This window comes from Gracilinanus agilis, chromosome 5 (assembly GCF_016433145.1).
Source record: "Gracilinanus agilis isolate LMUSP501 chromosome 5, AgileGrace, whole genome shotgun sequence".
Lineage (NCBI taxonomy): Eukaryota > Metazoa > Chordata > Mammalia > Didelphimorphia > Didelphidae > Gracilinanus > Gracilinanus agilis.
Genome location: NC_058134.1, coordinates 130,788,838 through 130,809,136, shown reverse-complemented (window position 1 = coordinate 130,809,136; position 20,299 = coordinate 130,788,838). Strand labels below are relative to the sequence as shown.

The 20,299-nt window shown below is 34.0% G+C and overlaps 1 protein-coding gene across 15 annotated transcripts in view; it reads right to left on the bottom strand.

The window, feature by feature from the left end:
• CADPS2 (calcium dependent secretion activator 2) overlaps nucleotides 1-20,299 on the bottom strand; it is a 694,484-nt gene that overhangs the window by 276,291 nt on the left and 397,894 nt on the right. For all 15 annotated transcript variants that reach the window (XM_044678498.1, XM_044678502.1, XM_044678507.1 and 12 more), the window contains exon 8: nucleotides 16,204-16,343. In XM_044678498.1, the coding sequence (XP_044534433.1) occupies nucleotides 16,204-16,343 (140 nt within the window). The remainder of the gene's footprint in view (nucleotides 1-16,203; nucleotides 16,344-20,299) is intronic.

The following is a 20,299-nucleotide window of genomic DNA, read 5'->3' as shown; positions in this document are numbered from 1 at the left end:
TAAAAACTTTTGTACAAACAAAAACAATGTAGTCAAAATCAGAAGGGAAACAAAAAATTGGGAAAAAAATCTTTATAACGAAAAACTCTGACAGGGGTCTAATTACTCAAATATACAAGGAGTTAAAGCAATTGTGTAAAAAATCAAGCCATTCCCTAATTGATAAATGGGCAAGAGACATGAATAGGCAATTTTCAGGTAAAGAAATCAAAAGTATCAATAAGTACATGAGAAAGTGTTCCAAATCTCTAATAATTAGAGAAATGCAAATCAAAACAACTCTGAGGTATCACCTCACATGTAGCAGATTGACTAAAATGAAAGAAGGGGAGAGTAATGAATGTTGGAGGGGATGTGGCAAAATTGGGACATTAATGCATTGCTGGTGGAGCTGTGAACTGATCCAGCCATAAAAGAATGCCTGCCCTTTGATCCAGCCATAGCATTGCTGGGTTTGTACCCCCAAAGAGATCATAGATAAACAGACTTGTATGAAAATATTTATAGCTGCACTTTTTGTGGTGGCAAAAAACTGGAAAAGGAGGGTATGTCCTTCAATTGGGGAATGGCTGAACAAACTGTGGTATATGCGGGTGATGGAATACTATTGTGCTAAAAGGAATAATAAACTGGAGGAGTTCCAGGTGAACTGTAAAGACCTCCAGGAACTGATGCAGAGTGAGAGGAGCAGAACAAGAAGAACATTGTACACAGAGACTGATATATTATGGTAAAATCGAATGTAATGGGCTTCTGTACCAGCAGCACTGCAATGACCCAGGACAGCTTTGAGGGATTTATGGTAAAGATGCTACCCACATTCAGAGGAAGGACTGCAGGAGAGGAAACATATAAGAAAAACAACTGCTTGAACGCATGGGTCGGGGTGGACATGATTGGGGATGTAGACTCGAAACTACCACACCAATGCAACTACCAACAATTTGGAAATAGGTTTTGATCAACGACACATGATAAAACCACTGGAAATGTGCGTCGGCTATGGGGAGAGGTGCGGGGGGTGTAGGGGAAAGTAGGAGCATGAATCATGTAATTATGTTAAAAAACGAATATTAATAAATGTTTAAAAAAAACAAAAAAATAAAAATAATGCATCCTATTTTTCTAACAAACATGATGCAAATGTTTTTCATATAGTATAGATACACACATATACGTTAGACTTGGCTTTCCCTCTCTGATTTGAATAACATATTATCCTTGAAGAGATAAATAACTCCTGAATGATATGATTAGCAATTTTAACACTAGTGGAACCTTTCATCTTACTTGCTCAGACCATCATTACTGGTGTCAAATGGTGTTAAACTGTGATGATGTTTCTTTTGCTAACTGGACACCCATCCACACTACTGAAACAAATTCATTTCACTCTCCACCCAAAGAGTAATTAATGTGTAATGGCTTTCAGGCAATTAAAATACTTCTATATATGGAATTGTAACCTTGAGGCCATATCCTGCAATCAGTGTACTGAGCTTGCTAAATTTCAGCTATAACGATATAGAAAGGATTCAAAAGTATACATTACAGATTAACATTTGTAGAAGTAATATCAATTAATAGATTACCAGACAGGCTAGAAGTTAGAACTACTTCAGAAGCAATTACTTCCACAGTATCCATTTTGTACTTGTACTATGCCTTCTTTCCCCACCTTTTGCTTTTCCTTTTCCTTTCTGATTCTTTGAACTTCATCCTACCCTCTTGTTGTTGTTGTTGTTGTTGGTATCTACCAAATAAATGAAGCTGAGGAACTTCTACATTTTATATAGCTAATTGACCATATCCAACTGATTCCCGTCTCTAACAGGGAATAGACATGAAACTTTCTTGTTATAGTACAAGATAGCCTCAGCATCAACACCTCTTTGCTACTTGAGCCCATTTCTGATTCCCAATTTCTAAGCTACAGATCATTACTAGGGGCAACTCAGAATTATGATTTGATTTCCTGACTACTTTCTTTGGCTTTTGGTCCACATTTTTGCCTTAAGTCTTTAGGGTTTATAATTTTCTAGTTCCTGAGTAATTTCATATGATACTCAAGTATATTAACTCTACACCACTCACCTGGCTGCAGATGCTTAGCTGTACCTCTGGGTATTCTTCTGCACTTGGCCTATTATCATTTCTGCCCCTTGTGCCATCCTGATCATAACTCTGTATCATGTCTTCTATAATTCTTTCTAGGGACTATGACATCTTTTCCTTCTACATATCTTACTTAAATATAATTTTCTAGAAGCTTTATAAAGTAATTTTGTGCTTTATAAAGTAATTTTATAGTTATCAGAATACTAATGAATATGCTCTCCAAAAATAGACAGAATCAATATCAACCAAAAATAATCAGTGAGAAAATCTAGTATAGTAAAAGTAGAATTAGATTTGCTCAGAAGAGACTGAGTTCCAACTCTTTCTTAGCATTTACAGGCTATAATCACTCTTGACAAATCACTTACCTTAAACTCAGTTTTATTATATAATAATAATAATACCTAAAACTTTCCATTCAGTTTGCCTTACAATGATTTTTTGAAGAAAGTAAATGAACAACTTTTAAAAAAATTATTAAATAGTTTCTCTGTGTCAGATATTGTGTCAATTGCTGCAGATATCACTAAAAAAGAGTCAGACTGTCCCTGTTCTTAAGAAGTCTATATTCCAATTGCTGTTTTGTTGTACAGTATTTTTTATCATATCCAACTCTTCATGAACCCATTTTGGGGTTTTCTTGGCAAAGATACTGGAATGGTTTGTCATTTCCTTTTACAGCTCCTATGACCGATGAGAATATTGAGGTAAACAGAGTTAAGTAACTTGCCCAGGGTCACAGTGCATACCTGAGGCAGGTTTGAATTTAGATTTCCTCATTCCAGGCCTGGGAATCTATTGACTGTGCTACCTAGCTGCTTCCAATAGGAGAAAGAAAATAGCTTAAGGTCATGGTGGCCAGGGAGTAGAGTTCTGTTCTGGGGAATCCCAGAGAAAGTGAGCTGACTCATAGAGACAGTCAAGTGATATGCCCTTTCCATCACAGGCAGTGGTTGGATTGGTTCAGTTATTATTCCTTGAGCAAAAGGCAAAAGTAGTTTTGGAAAAGACAAGAAAATATACATGTTGTGGCAAACAAAGCAAGGTGGTCCAGTTGGAAGGTAAATGGGATTCAAAAACTGGTCTGGTGTCTGGAATCATTAAAATATAGCACAGTAGGCAAGTTTTCATTCACTCAGATCCCAAGCAAAATGGCTGAGCCCCAGCATGGGGACATTGAAATCTGACTGGATTATCTTCTTCATGGAATAACAACATGAGTTTGGGAAGGGTAAAGAGAGGTTGTGCAAAACAGGCAAGGAAATATTCAAGCCTTCAAGCATCAGCTCTTATGATGATCTATAAAATGAAGAATTTGCACCAGATGATCTATCTCTAAGGTCTCTTCCCATCTAAATCTTATGATTCAAGCATATAAGTTGTGGAAGAGTCAGTGGCATTGCCTAAGAAATAGAAAAGTAGATCAGTGGAACAGAATAAACATACAATACAGTCATAAAAACTTATAGTAAACTTATGTTTGACAAAAATCTAAGCTTTTGGGATAAGAATTTCCTATTTGGCAAAAATTGTTGGGAAAATTGGAAAGCAGTCTGGCAGAAACTAGATATAAGACCAATATCTTATACTATTTATCAAGATATGATGAAAATGGATATAGATATGATGGGATATATGAGCAAAATAGAACAGGGAATATATTAACTATTGGATTTATGGATAAGAATTTATGAATAAATGGATCTAAAATGGATAATTTTGATTACATTAAATTACAAAAAGTTTTGTTCAAATAAAAATAATGTAGTCAGGATTAGAAGAATAGAAAATTTTGGGGAAAATTTATAGACATTTTCTCAGGTAGAAGTTTCATATCTAAAATATATTGAGAACTTTGTCAAATTTATAGGAATGTGAGCTATTCTCCAAAAGAAAAATGGTCAAAATATATTGTGAAAGGGAATTCTTTATTCTCTTTGTATTTTTTGAGTTAATCAATCCAGAAACCCCTACTCAACACTTTGTTAGTCATCAAGTAAGAGAATTCACAAGTCACTTACTTAGAGAGCTCTACCCTTTTCACTCAATCAGTTAGAAATTTGTGAATCCTTTGATAAGAGTTTACACACTCAGAGGATGAGAGGTGGATCCTACAGACACTCTCACCCCTCCTGACGCTTAGGTAGTGCTAGGTAATTTGGAAGCTGTGATTGGCCCTGTGAAGAAGGGAAGGGACAGGAAGTGATGTGGAAAAAGGACTATAAAAAGTCTGGAACTTCCTGCCCTGTTCATTTCTCCTTTGGACTTCTCCTAGGGACTTCTGGTTTGGAGAGATTCCTGCCTTGGTGGCCCTGTGAGGAGACTCTCTTTGCTCGTTGGCACTTTGGTGAGACACTCCCTTCAGCATGAGTTCTGTGGGGAGAATCTTTTTCTTTAGATGCTGCATCAGCTTGCTGGTGAGTGACTCCGACTTCCACGTGGAGATTAGAGATTTGTTGGGAGCAAGCTGAATTTAATCAGATCAGCACTTAGGGTAGACTAGGCAACTCCTTATCTCTTTCTCTCCTACATTTCACACTTCAATTCTTCCTCTTCCTCATACTAAGTAAAAGCTGCTAATAGTTGTTTACTTTTCTGGCTTAGGGATAATATTTTTAATTCAGCAACACAACATTGAATTTATAACTCTCTTCTTTAGTCAAAACCCCCATTTAATCCTTACAATATGAAGGCAGTTTTGGAATAAAGAAATCAAAGATATATGTAACCATACAAAAAAAATGCCCTAAATCATTATTAATTAAAAAATCCATATTGTAACTTTCTCCATAATGGTTTTGACATATTACAGGTCTCCATAAGAAATTAAATAGGAATTTTTGTGAGTTTTGCAGAAGTTGAAGTCAGAATGGAAAGTCCAGCAGACAACAAAGAAAAAGCTTAAAATTGAGAAATGTATAACATATGTATAATGTACAATATCAACATATTTTGTCTTCTAATACCTTAAACATACACAATTTCTTTTTAAAATTTATAAGTAAAAAGTTAAAGTTTGAGAAAAAAAGATGAAAGAGAGCAGATGACACAAAAAGGCTAGAAATGTTAACAACTGATATAGCCTATGACCAAATACTTAAGGCAAATTTTATAATAAAATATAGTACATAAAAGTTCTGTTCTTTCCATTATATTGTTGGATAATTTATTGAAATTCTCATAAGAAAAAATGTATGTAAAACACTTTGCAAAATTCAAAGTACTAAATAAATGTGATCTTTTATACTACTGCTTCTATAATATTAGAGATTATTTACTCTTTGTTCTTTTTTAATATACATAGAGACATATTTTAAAAAGGAAAGAAAAAGTAATGCCATCAATTCTTTAAATTCGATTTTTTCACCAAAAATACATTATGGGTTCATTTGCCTATTAAAAATGCAATAAGCAGTCTAGTTACTATAACCTGTGTTTGAAATGTGGGGTGGGGGTAGAAGGAATGTTATACTAGGTTTCCTTTGCTTTGAGTTGTTTCAATTCCATACCCTTCCCTCTACATCCCCCAAGGCTCATTCCACTCTGGAAAATCCTTATAGTACCCTTATTGTCAGAGTTCTTTCTTTTCTGTTTTTTTCTTCACACTGCAAATCTAAAATAAGGAAGAAAATGGGGAGGGGGGTAAGAGGAAGGACAAGCAATGTCATGAGGTAGTGAGTCCAATTTATTTTCTCCTCCACACTCAATCATGTACATTGAATTATTGTTCAATAAATAAATGCTGGCAGATAATATTAGAAAAACACTTTGACTTCTAAGAGATAGACATTACATTGTAGCTATGTCCTAGAGGTACCATTACACCCAGATTATTGCATGATTCACAGCTTGGTTTATTAAAAAAACACTTGTTTAACTGAAATGGTCAAAGCATTCTAGTTACTTGAGGTTTCTAGTTAAGTAGAAAAATGTATAAGGAGAAAGCTCTAGTAGTTCCATCCTTAAAGGGAATGGAAATCAAAAAAGTACATTAGTAAAATGTCCTTGCCTTTATCATTATAAGCCAATAAAGCAACAAGCATTTGTTAAGTATTTATCACATGCAAAACACATTTGCTTTGTCTACTAGATTCTAAGGATCCAAAGTGAGACATCTTGCCCTTTAAGAATTCATATTTTAATAGAAATTTATAATATATACCAACAAAGGAACCTCGACTAGGAAAGTGAGCTTTGATCTAAGCAAATCACAACTAGATTGCTAACCATTTCCATGAGCCAAGATTTTATTAACGATTGTTTTCCCCAGACCAATAGTAAGAGGTGAAAAGTGGAGAGGTGGGGTGATTTATAAAGTCACCATTCCATCTGGGGAGAAGGAAGCACTGAAAATGCAATGTCATTCTGGGAAATGATGCATTGTCTGGGGCCAGCTTGACATAATAAGTGGAGGTGATTTTTATCAATTAATTCAACTAACACTCATATAAGAAAGCTCAACATCAGGTGCAAGACAAGCAATGTAGGAAGATGTCCATGGGCAGCAAGCAAACAACCAAAATCTAGAAAACGGTAATTCTTTCCTTGGAGATTTTAGATAGGTATCTGGCATGTAGTCACAGGAAAGTTGGGATTCAGAAGCAGGAAATCTGGTCTTTTGGGAACTGGGGTACCAGTCAGGGGCTCAGTTGCAAGGAGAACATACTAAAAGTCAAAAGACTACAGTTCTATTTAAGTCTACTTTTGGAGTACAAGTCATTTAACCTCTCACACCATCCTTTTTCTCCTTTGTAAATTGAAAAATAGCTTCATGAAATAATTGGAGAAGAAATTTGCAACTGGAGGTAATGCAATTTGTAAAACCTGCAGGATTTATTTCTCAAGCTTTCTCAAAGAAATTCTAAAAGAATAGAAAAGATCAGGAATGATATTTTAACTTTAAAAAAGGGAATTAAGGATACACAGCAACCACTAATAAAGAAGCTTGCATTTTTAATCTCTTATAAAACATTTAGGAGAATGTGTGTGTGTGTGCCTGTGCACATCAAAGGAACCCTTGTGAAAAATAAGCAGTTAACAGACTGGTTTTCACAGGTGGTTTTATAGAGTGGATGGCATCCTTAGGCTCGCATATCCTTTAGAAGTATAAAGAGTAAAAGATCTTTCTGTATTTACTGTTTATTGACCTTAATAAAGCATTTGACTTGGCAGAGCAAAACATAGCCTTGAAAGTTCTGAGACCAGGTATCTCTTATGTGTCCTTCAGATTTACAGAAGGCTCCATGACAGATGTGACTAGAGAGCTTTCATTGTTCAACAATCTGCAGCGTATTGATATTTAAAAGTGTTAAGCAGGAAGAATTATATTCTTTAGGGCTATTTGCTAATATCAGGGAAAATATGTTGCTTAAGTTTAAAATAAAGCTAAGATTTCCCATTCATAGGGATGGTCTGTAAATGCTTCTATCCATAGGCAATCATAGCTTAGTTTTATCCAACCCTGGAATGCTACAGAGTCTCCAGCAAAATACTACCACTACTACTACTACTACTACTGCTGCTGCTGCTGCTGCTTCTGCTGCTACTGCTTCTACTTCTACTACTACTACTGATAAAAAAATAATGAGCATTTATATAGTACTTTAAGTTTTGCAGGGTAATATGTATAATCACACATACTTGGAATCATTTGATCCTCTCAACAGCCATGAGTGGTGGGTATTATTATTATTATTTCGATTTTGTAGATGAGCAAACTGAGGCTGAGAGAAGTTAAATGACTTGCCCATGTTCCCAAGTAAATATGTGAGGTGCCATTGAACTCTGGTCTTCTTCATTCAAAATGACCCTAATAGGCAAGATGCTGGTCAAACGAGGGCCCTGGGGAAAAAAAAAGTTGAAACCCATACCCACTGCTTAGGATATAAAGAATAGATTAGTGGGCAGCCTGGTAGTTCTGCTGAGCCCCTGCATCCTCAATGAGAGCTCCATTTAATCAAGTAACATGCAGGCATTTGTTAAGCAAATAATGTTAAGTGCCAAATACTGTATTTCATAATGTATAAAAATAAAAGAGGCCAAGGACTTCTGGATTCATTAGAAATGTGGGGTCTGTACAGCAAGAATACTTTCATCAAGAAGGGAACTGAGAAGTACTGATAATGGTAAATACTGATACAAAAAAGGTGAAATTGTTGACATCATCATCATCATCATCAACAACAACATTTAAATAACACCTACCATATGCTAGGTACTATGTCAAGTGCCCTACAATCGTTTTTCATTTGATTCTCATAGCAATCTTGGGACAGAGTTATTATTATTCCCATTTTATAGATAAGGAAACTAAGGCAAATGGAAGTTAAATGACTTATCCAAGGTCACACAGCTAGTAGATTTTTTACTATCATTTTGAAGTCAACTTCCTGTCACAGCAAAGATCAAAGCAAATATCAAATTAGGAGAAAGGACAAAACTTTGAAAATGACATTTGAAAATGACACAAAATTTCTGATTATAGAAGCAGTTGACTATGAAAGTGGGAAATAGTCTAAAAGGTGTTGACTCTATCAATATTTCTCAAAAATAAGGCAGTATTTACAACCAGAAAGGGGATGAAAGAGTTAGAAGTCACTTCTATGAACTGATTTTCTATGTTTTATCCCAATAAAGAGGCATAAGAGGCATGGTGCTGGCTTTGAGCACAATCTGCTTAGGCAAAGCATTATGAAGGAAGTTGAGAGGATCATATATGAAGAATATGAAGGGGTCTCAGAGGCGATTATTCTAACCACTTTACTTTACCTGTGAGGAAACTGAAGTCCATAGACATTAAGTGACTTGTTCAAGGTTACAAAAATACTAAGTTCTAGAGATGGGATTTGAACCCAAGTTATCCACCTCCAGAGTCAACATTCTTTCTACCACACGTGATTCTTCATGATGAAACACCTTGAGCAATTGGCACATCACAAGGGTGTTGAGGGGAGATTTCATTTTGTAAGAGCTTGGTGTCATAACAATTTAAAAGTGGTCTGGAGGCTCAGTGCCAGAGTGAGAGGGAGAAGGGGTGGGGAAGAGAGACAGGTAAGATCCGTCCCAGACTTCAGCCCAGTGTGGTCGCCTCCATGCACACCCAGGGAGTCAGTCTCTTCAAGAGCAGAAGTAAAGAGATTGAGAGTGCTTCCTGCCTGGGTTTAAAAATTCTCCTAGCCCGCTGGCTTTTATCATGCCAGGGTGAGGATATTCCGCTGGTTCTTTCCTGTTTGCTAGGGACAGTGATGCCATCCTAAATCACTCATCCTAATGCTGACTCTCACATTAATAGATGAAACCAGAGTGACAACAACAAAGACATATGAAACGGAGCAAAAGAAATGTAATTTCCATTAGTAATCTAGTAGCATGAAAACAGTGAAACTATTACATTTAAACTTGACTGCTTCAACATCCTATGTACTATATAAGGGAGGGGCTATGCCATTTCAGAAGGTGAAAACATAGAAGAGCATCCTAGCAAAGAGCTGGAAATCGAGGAATTGTCCATCAAATGGGCAATGGCTGAACAAGTTGTAGTATATGATTGTAATAGAATACTATTGTTTTATAAGAAATGATAAAAAGATGATTTTGATGCAAAGTGAAGTGAGTAAAAACAGGAAAACATTGTACACAGTAACAGCAATATTTTTTGATGAACAACTGTGAAGGACCTAGTTATTTTCAGCAATACAGTGATCCAGTACAATCTGAAAGACTCATGACAAAAAAATGCTCTCTGCCTCCAGAGAAAGAACTGATGGAGTCTGAAAATAGCTTGAAACAAACTATATTATTATCACCATCTTCAACTTCTTCTTTTTCTGTTTCAGTCTCCTTACAAACTAATATGGAAAATGTTTTACATAATTGCACATGTAAAATCTATATCAGACTGCTTACTATTTCTGGGAGGAAGATGGGAGAGAATAAAGAAAAGAAGATGGGAAAGAGAGAGAGAATTTGGAACTCAAATTTTTAAAAGAAAGTTAAAATTATTTTTACTTTTAATTGGGGAAAATATTTTTAAAATTATTAAATTATTCAAAAGTATTTTAAAAGACATGCAATTTAATTCCTATTTTAAAAAATATCTAAACTGGGGATGAAATAATTTTAAAGGCATTCAGGGAACAAGTGCTAAATGAATGCTTGTTTAATGAAAGAAATGGATTAAGGAATTAAAATAAGTACTCAATAAATATTTCTGAGAAAATTTGCATCACTGCTTACAATAGACTCAAGGATAACTAGAGAAGAATTCAGGGATAAGTGACAATTCAATGATATCAATGCCTGTTATTGATACTATTTCTGGGGGAATCCTTTTCTGATCACTTAATTCATGCAGAGTGGAAAAATGGGAAAAGAGTTATATACAACTTAGCAAATAGTGCTTTGGCTGTGAAACAATAAAAATAAAATTTGAAATTCTCTTTTTATATTCTAGATATAGATGAATCAGGAATGATACTCCCAAAAATAAGAAATTCATATGATGAGATAGCATAGATTCCTATGATAAAGAAAAACATTAAATTCACGCATCTCTCATGGTAGTGAGTAACTTTTTTTCTTATTACCAAATTTCTCTCTTGCCTTTTGAATTCAGACACACATATTGGATGGAGAAGTTCTTACAGTTCCTATCATATTCACCAGAATTGTTTTGTGTAACTTTTTATTATAACTTGTATGTATGTTTATATGACTAAGCATTTTTGATTTATACACATGATTACACAAGGATATATCTTTGTATATTTAGATGTTCATCAAATTCTTTCCCTTTCCCTTTCCTTTTAGGATATATTCAGTAAGGGTTTCTATTGTAGTTTTCAAAATTTAATTTAACTATTTGTTTGAGTTTTTTGTTATAAGACATAAATGCCATTTAACCAATGTTCTGGTAATACTTCTGAGCTTTTGAGACAATACTAATACTTAGCCACTAGGCTATGCTAAAGGATAACACATTCAATCAATTCTACTTCTTTCTCCAACACAGAAGCAAACAAGCACACTCCAGAGAAAGCTATAAAATATTACAGATTAGGCTTATTTAGTCATTTCCATCAGTAGTTAAGGATTGTAGCATATATTATGATACCTTTAAAATTATTTTTCTATATATATGTTAAAGCAATTGGTTTAGACAGGATATTTTTATCACTGCATTTATTTTACTAAGGAAAAATCTATCTATATTTACGTACCTAAATTAAAACAAATTTTAATTTCTTACATCAAATAAAATATTCATTCATCAAATATTTGTCCTGAGTAGCTATAGAATCCTTTTTTAAAAATTGCTTCTTTGTCCTCCTGTCTATTTTTGCACTGGTGCTCCCTGCCTCTCCCTCCTAATCACTGATGCTCTGCTCCCTCATCTCCTCTTCTTAGTTTCCCTACCTTCTTTCAAAACTCACCTAAATTACACCCTTCTATATGAGGTCTTTTTAAATTTCTCTTTTAGTGGCCTCTCTCCTGAAATTATCTTTCATATACTGTGTATCTCATACAAAATATGCATATTGCATCTTATATAAATTCTCTATTTATTTCAGTCTTGTACAACTCTTCCTGACACCTTTTGGGGTTTTGTTGGCAAAGATAATGGAGAGGCTTTCCATTTTCTCTTTCTAGGTCATTTTATAGATGAGGAAACTGAGGTATATATACAAAAAGAAAGTCATTTAATTCAAATTTCCTAGTCTTTACTACTCTTCTGCCTTGGAAATGATACTCAGTATTGATTCTAAGATAGAAGGTATAGAAGGTAAATGGAGGGAGGGAGGGAAGGAGGGAGAGAAGAAGGGGCAGAGGAAGGGAAAGGGAAAGAGAGAGAGAGAAGTTTCTTGACTGATATGTTTTACATAAATTAATTTTACTTTTTGCAGGAGTTAAAAATATTGAAAGCGGCAACTGACAAATGAACTTTGCCTTTTGTTATTGAAATGGCTCTTTCTCCATTAAGCTAAATTAAAAATAGTATTCAACATTTACATGGAGTATTTTATATTTGAATATGCTCTGTTTTCATTTATAATCACTTTTCACAACTCTTAGAAGCGTAACATGGTTATCTTCATTACTAAAAAATTTTAGGGACATTTTGTTATTAAGACAAAGTAGTATAAATATAAAAATTCTCTCTAGTCCTATCAGGAAGCTTACAGTCTACCATGAGTAAGACTATGTAGACCCTCATTTGTAAAAGGGTACAATAACATGTATATAAATGCTGCCTCAAGAAATTGTGGGAATAAAATGAAATGTAGATGAGTACTTTATAAATCTCAAAGTACTATATAAATACCAGCTATTATTGTCATGGGGATAAATGCACAAGAATATAAACAACAATGTATGAACAGTTATCAAATATTTACTGAGCTATAACACAAAGAAATGGATGGTAAATGTCAAAGGAGAGTTACAAACCACAACTGCTTCAGAAAATCAAGAGAGGAAGGGAAATCACTGTGCGATAGGAGGGAGAAAGAGGAAAAAAAAATGATGTTGATCCAAGACTTCATAACATTTCTAAGACACGTCCTTAATAAGGACTAGTACTAAAGTCCTTAAATTTGCATTCTGCTATTTAAACCACTTGAAAACTATGTAAGAAGGTTTCCTACATGTTAGATAAAAAATGGTCTTTTCCCTTACAAGACTTGTCTCTCTTTTCAATTATTCATAGTCATAAGTTAATTATTCATTGCAGAATGAATTATTGACAGAACACAATTTGAACAGCTCAAAAGCAAAGTGCTATTAATCTACCATTCCTATTACATTATTATACTTTGGTTTGTAATAACAGGATTTACAAGAATAAAGTTAGTTGCCTTTAATTCTTTTACTAAGCTTAATTAAGCCTAACAAAACCCAATTCTAAACACTTTATTATTAAACACATTCGGTTACGCAGTGTTAAATCTTTACTGAATTCCTCCTTTTCTCACTATACTTCTCCTTTTCCCCATAGTTGATTCTATTGTATCATCAATGCATTGTTGTAAAATCATAGATTTAAATTTTTAAAGAATTTTAGGGATAATCTATCTTATTTTACAGATGGGTTCACTGAGGCTCAGAGTTTAGATGACTTTCTGGAAGCCATGCAGTAGTAAAGAGTAGATCTGAGAATTGATCTCAAATCCTTTCACTTAAAAATTCTCAAATACTTCTGTTATACTAAATTGTAGAAGGAATGATCTTTAATTTAGGTGAAGCTACTAATATGTTCATCTAAGTTCAACTATCTGGGAATAAGAAGAAGGTTGTTTTCAATTAAATATTTTCAGCTTTGGAAATCTCTTCTTTAAGCTTTGATGATCTTTTACAGACATTATTTCTGACTGATAAGTAGGACTCTTCTGGGAAATTTGAGGATGGATTTAGTTGCTATCAATTCTTAAATACACAATCTTTAAAATGTTCTCATTTTATATTGCTTCATGATTTTCTGTAGTTAATGGACATAACAAAACAAACTCATCTTATCCTAAATTGCTAAATCTCAAAAGACTTATTTAACTAGTTTTCAGAGCACAGCACAAAGTCACAGAATATTGTAATGAAAAAAATTTATATATTTGAACTGTCAGGAGGAAAACTTGGTTATAATGTTTGTATATGTCACTGAATAAAGCTTGAGATTTGCACAAGTCACTTAACCTAAATAAAACTTTAAGTCATCAGTACATTTAAGTAGAAATTTCTTGGTGAATAATCTAGTATTGGAGCCAGGACTCTTCAATGTTATCATCACCACTGCCACCACAAAATAAAATATCAATAATAAATCACATTTATATAAAACTTATAATAACCTTACTACTTCTATTAATTAGGAAATCAAGGCTCAGAGCATTTCATTGCATAGGGTCATAGAGCTAGTAGGCATCATCGGATCAGGATTTTCTGACTCCATGACCTTTCCACTACCACATACTGTCTTGACAGATTTTGCAGGGAAAAAACCCTTTACAAAAGCATACAATGCAAATGCTTTTATTAGATCATAAAGTATCATGATTTCAGTTTAAGTAGATATTAAGATACTTAGACAGACAGACAGACAGACAGATAGATAGATAGATAGATAGATAGATAGATAGATAGATAGATATAGATAGATAGATAGATAGATAGATGGATGGATGGATAGATGGATAGATGGATAGATGGATGGATGGATGGATGGATGGATGGATGGATAGATACATAGATACATAGATACATAGATACATAGATACATAGATACATAGATAGATAAGTAGATAGCCAGACAACCAGACAGACAACCAGACAGACAGTTAGGAGGCATGGGAGGCCAGATTAAAACCTAGAATCTCCTGCCTTCAGATCTGGCTATCTATTCACAGAGCCACCTAGCTGCCCTTCAACTTTCAACCTTCTTGATGAAGGTTAAGATGAGCTATTTAGGCTGCTTTATCAAATTGTTGATTCATATTCAGCTTGCCGTCCACTAAATGCTCAAGTCTTTTTTAAGACAGATCAATCAAAAAAGCACTTATTAAGCACCTACTGTATGTCAGATACTGTGCTAAGCTAAGCACTGAGGATGCTAGAACAAAGAATTAAACAATCCCAGCTCATAGGAAGTTCACATTATAATGAAGGTGGTTATAAGATATATAAACATATGTGTTTATATGTATATTGAAAATAATTAAAACAGACAAATTTATATGAAATTGTTAAATACAAAGTAGCTGGGGAGATGGGGTATTAGTAGTTGGTGGTGAGGTGAAGACTGGGAAAAGCTTCATGCAGAGACTTACACCTGATTTACATTTTAAAGAGAGAAAGACTAAGTAAGGAGTGAATGTACTCCCAGCTTGTGGGATGGCCTGTCAGGTGTGAGGAACAAAAAGAAAGTCACTTTGGCTGGATTGCAGAGGATGACCGGGAAAGAGTAACGTCCAGTAAGATGAGAAGGATATGTTTGAACTAGGTTGTGTAATGCCTCAGAAGCTAAAGAGAAGATTTCATGTTTGCTCTCGGAACAGCAAGAAGCCACTGGAGTTGATTTGAATAGTGTAGTGACATGGTCAGATCTATACTTAAGGAAAATTACTTTGATAGTACTGCGTAGGATGGCCGGGAACCAAAGCAAGGGGACAATATAGGGTTACACATTACAATAATCTATGCAAAAGCTTAAGAGGCCTGAACTAATGTGGTAGCTGCATGAGTGGAAAAAAAAGGGTAAGATTTTTTTTTTAGGTAGAAAAGACAAAGATTTGGTAAATATATATTGAATATTTAGGATAAGAAAGAGTTAGGAGTTGAAGATGATGAAAAGGTTACAGACTTCAGAGATGAGAAGGGTGGTATACCTTCAACAGAACCAGAGAAGATTAGAAATTTCAATTACTTGATAGTTTGTTCTTTGAAGAAACTAAACAAAGAAGAAGGATTAAATCATATTCAACATCTTCTGTTTAGGAAGACATGGACATTTAAAATTATTTTAGTATAATTTTTTACCCAAGAGTTATTAAAAGTCTCTTTGGAAACACTGAAATTAAATTTTATTTATCAGGAAGACAAATAAAGAAGACAAATCCAGAGAACACTCTACCTCTCTATCTCTGTCTCCTAATACATATAGCTGAGGTATGACCATCTTGGGAGACCATTAAAGTGCCAGCTATGTAACATTTATTAATTGATTTATGTTTCTGTGAACTTATTTTTAAGGAAATATACAGTGACATGAATAATTTGTCATATCAATGTACTCTATTGTGGGATGTGGATAGTAAAGTTTCAGGAATCTGAAGAAAAATATTTTACCACGTTAAAAAGCTGAACCTGCTGGAAAATCTGCTCCTAACCAGATAAAAGACTGGTGATTGTTTTTTTAAGGAAAAAGGATGAAAGAATCTAAATACATGTAAAGGAGAAAATATCTCCGTAATCAATCTTGTTCAGCTACACATTTCCATAACCAAACATCATCAACAACATCTAAAATAAATAAATATATAAAACTAAGTTCCTCATTAAAATATTGACATTACCAAAGCTTTCAAATTAAACACTCACCCACTATGCTTCATATGTGGTGGTTTATCCATTCTCACGGCCAATTTGATTTTCAGATCAGAATCTTGGCTATTTTTTGGAACGACCATTCGGTGCAATTCAGCTGTCTTTGAGCTGTTGGAAGTTGGATATAAAATCACCTGTGAGGGATAAGAAGGAAAACTTTTTAGTATATTACACAGAAGCCTTATACCCTGGCACTGGTATCTTTCTGAAATTGTTTCCAGACTGAAAAAAAAGAGTATTCAAGGCCCAAATGTGCCTAATGCTATTTCCTCCATTCACAGAAGACAAGGATTCAGATTCATTTTTTCTGATGAATGTTCATTTTCTTATTATCAAGATAAAATATTTTCCTCTTATGTCACATGATGGTGAATTAAAAGCACAACTGGGCCCATCTGAAACGACAGCTGAAAAATATCCCCTTGCAAAGAAATGGATACCTCAGATTTCAATATTGCATCCTATAGGGAATAGGATTTTGGAAAACTTAAGAAATTGTTCTTTCTTTCTAATTCTAAAAGAAAACTAATCTCGGCAAGCACAAACCATAGTAATTTTAATATTCTCATTATAAAAATAGATATACTAATGGAAATCAATTAGAAGTGGAAAAGATATGGTTAGAGTAGATTTTCTGCTTGTATCATAGGCTCAATGAAAGACTGATACTGAATAGGAATTTTTTTGAAAACTAGGAAAATGTAGTAGTCATAGCTCCAATAAATTATTTTAATACATTTATAAAAATAGAAAGAATTATATTTATTTTATAGCTAAATGATGTTAAAATAACTGGTCAATATTTAGTCCAAAAAGTTAGACTGTTTTATTAATGTTTCACTGACAAAAACAACAGGTTCTTTCCCTTCTCATCTACTTTCCAACCAGTTATATCATGTAGAGATAGTCCAGATTAAGTTATGGCATCATTTAGACAATTTAAATACTTGAAATATTTTCCCTCTTTGCACTTGCCCATTTTTCTTTCAAGATACAACTTAAATCACATCTTCTACAAAACATTTTTTCTCGTCTTCTAGTCACATTTCCCTGAGATTAACGTCTATCTTCTACCTACTCTGAATAAACCTATTAATTTACAAAAATGTTTGCATTTTGTCTCCCCTTTTAGAATGTGAGATTCTTCAGGACAGGGCTCTATATTTGTTTTTCTATCTTAGTACTTAGACCAGTGTCTGGCACACAGTAAACTTAATAGTTGCTTGATGACAGTTGTTGACAATGTATATTTAGGTATTAATTGAAATTATGAAATTAATTAATTGAAATATGAAATAGGATGCTGGCAGAGTTGCAAAGCAGTTGGGGTGGAGCTTGGAGTAAGAAAGACGGATTTTAAATCCTTCCTCTGAGAAATAATGATTGCAGAGGCTGTTAGGTGGTTCACTCGGCATTCTGCTCAGATTCTTCCTAATTGGGTGACTTTAGGCAAGTCATTTAAACTATCAGCCTTGGGTTCCACTTATATAAAATGGGGATCAAAATAGGACCTACCTCCCAAGACTATTGTGAGGAACATATGAGATAACATATATAAGTAAACCCCAGTTGATAAATGGTCAAAGGTTATGAACAGGCAGTTCTCAGATGAAGAAATTGAAACTATTTATGGTCATATGAAAAAATGCTCCAAATCACAACTGATTAGAGAAATGCAAGTTAAAACAACTCTGAGATACCACCTCACACCTAACAGATTGGTTACTATGAGCAAAAAGGAAAATGATAAATGTGGGGAAAATGGGACAATAATACATTGTTGGTTGAACCATGAACTGATAAAGCCATTCTGGAAAGAAATATGTGAATATGTGTATATGGCCATAACACTTTGTATACTCTATGATCTAGCAGTACAGCTATTGGATCTATATCCCAAAGAGATCAGGGATAGGAGAAAAGGACCTACTCGTACAAAAATATTTTGTCAGCTCTTTTGTAGTGGCAAAGAATTGGAAACTATGGGGATGTCCATTAATCAAGGAATGGTTGACATGTATAGTGTACTGTTGTAATGGAATACACTGTGCCATAAGAAAGAGGAATAGGATGAGTTTAAAAAACCCCTGTAAAGACTTATACGAACTGATGCAAAGTGAAGTGAGCAGAGCCAGAAGAACACTGTACACAATATCAGAAGTCTGAACGATAATCAACAGTGAAGCACTAATCTATTATTGGCAATGTAAGTTTGGTTCCAAGATGACTCCAAGGGGCTCATGATGAAAAATGCTGTCTACAGTCAAAGAAAGAATTATAAGGAGTCTGATTGCAGATCAAAGCATGCCATTTTTCACTTTATTTCCTCACGCATTTTTATTGTATATGGAATGTGTCTTCTTTTGTGGCATGAGGAATATTGAAATATGTATTGCGCGACAGCACTGGTTAAATCTACATCAGACTATTTACCAACTCAGGAAGTAGGGAGGGGAGGTAGGGAAGAAAAGAATCTGAATGGGAAATATCTAATAACAATTGTCAAAAATTGTTTCTACATGTAAATAAATTTTAAAAAAATTAAATATAAAAAAGAGTTTTGTGAACCTTAAAATGCTATACAAATATTAGTTAGCATTGTTATTATTGATATTACTAACATGTGATCATGAACAAGTCAAAACTATTTAAGACTGAAGGGGTCTAAGAGTCACAGAATTTTAGAGGTGAAAGGAACTTTAGAAGCCAATATAATATATAGGCCCATCATTTAGAATTTGCATGAAGTTCTTAATTGAGATGAACATGTAGACATTTCTAAGAGTTAAGAAATTTTTCTGGATATTCATCTTACATATGCTTTTTTGCAATTTTTGTCCATTGCTCCTGGCTTTGCCCTTTAAGTCTAAATAGAATAAGTCTCTTCCTTCTTTCACATAACAGCTCTTCAAATTCTAGACAGATCCTGGTTTCATGATTAATTTCTCCAAATCATTCCATGCAAAAGAACTATCTTGAACTATAAAAGCTATAATGGTTCCACCCACATTTACTAATTTAATTATGAAGAACCAAAGGAAGCATAGAAAAAGCAAAGTGGCATAAAGGATAGACAGTTGGCTGGGTTCCGGTTCTATTGCTGGAACATACTGGTTGTAATACATAGTCTTGGGCAAGTCATTTCATATCTCAGGAGTAAATGACAGTTCTCAGATTTTATGAAGAGGAGCAGGTGATGATGCTTCCCACTTGGAGTTCCTTTCAATAACTGAACTCAAATATTTGATAAAAAAAAAAACACATTACAAGGAAAGGTTCCCCTCTGTTTCCTTCAATCTTCACAATTAAAAAAAATTTTCAATTAAAAAAAATTCTTACCAAGTAGTTTTCCTGAGTAATATTTAGCAGAAATCAAGTGATAATTTCTAGGTCACAGATCTGGATAAGGAATTTCATTATTAATTTTAAAAAGAATCCTATAACTGTGTGATAACACTGCTTTGGGCTTTTCCATCATGCCTTCAAGACAGATACCTTTCCATGCCTCACCTTTGCCCCAACTTCCTTTTATTATTTTCCTCCATTGGAAGAAGTATTTAAACCTATTTCAGGGAACCAAGTTTAATAACTAACATTTGGCCTGACATCCAAGAACTTAAAAATAAATTTTAATAACTGTAATCCAACATAGTTTCCTTTGTAATATTATGTATTTTACATATTTGATAAATTATTCTTAGAAGGGACACATGGACATCACCAGGTTGACAAAGAGATCCATGACACACAAAAGATTAAGAACCCTTGGATTACGGATATGGGAGAAATCATGAAGATATAAGTTTGAGGAACATTTTGATAGAATAATTGACAAGACCTGGTGAGAGATTATATTGAAAACAAAAGAACAATAAAAGTCATTGATAATTAGATGAGTAGGAAGGAACAAGGAACATAAATTGGAAGGCATTGGAAGTCTTGGGAGAAAAGGTATGAAGTTTGGTTTTTGACACACTGAGATTGGGATTAGGTAAAATATTCAACTGCATAAGTATAGTAAGTAGCTGGAGAAATGAAAATACAGCTCACCGATTTGAAAGTTAAAAGGAAGTGATACTTAACCTTATCT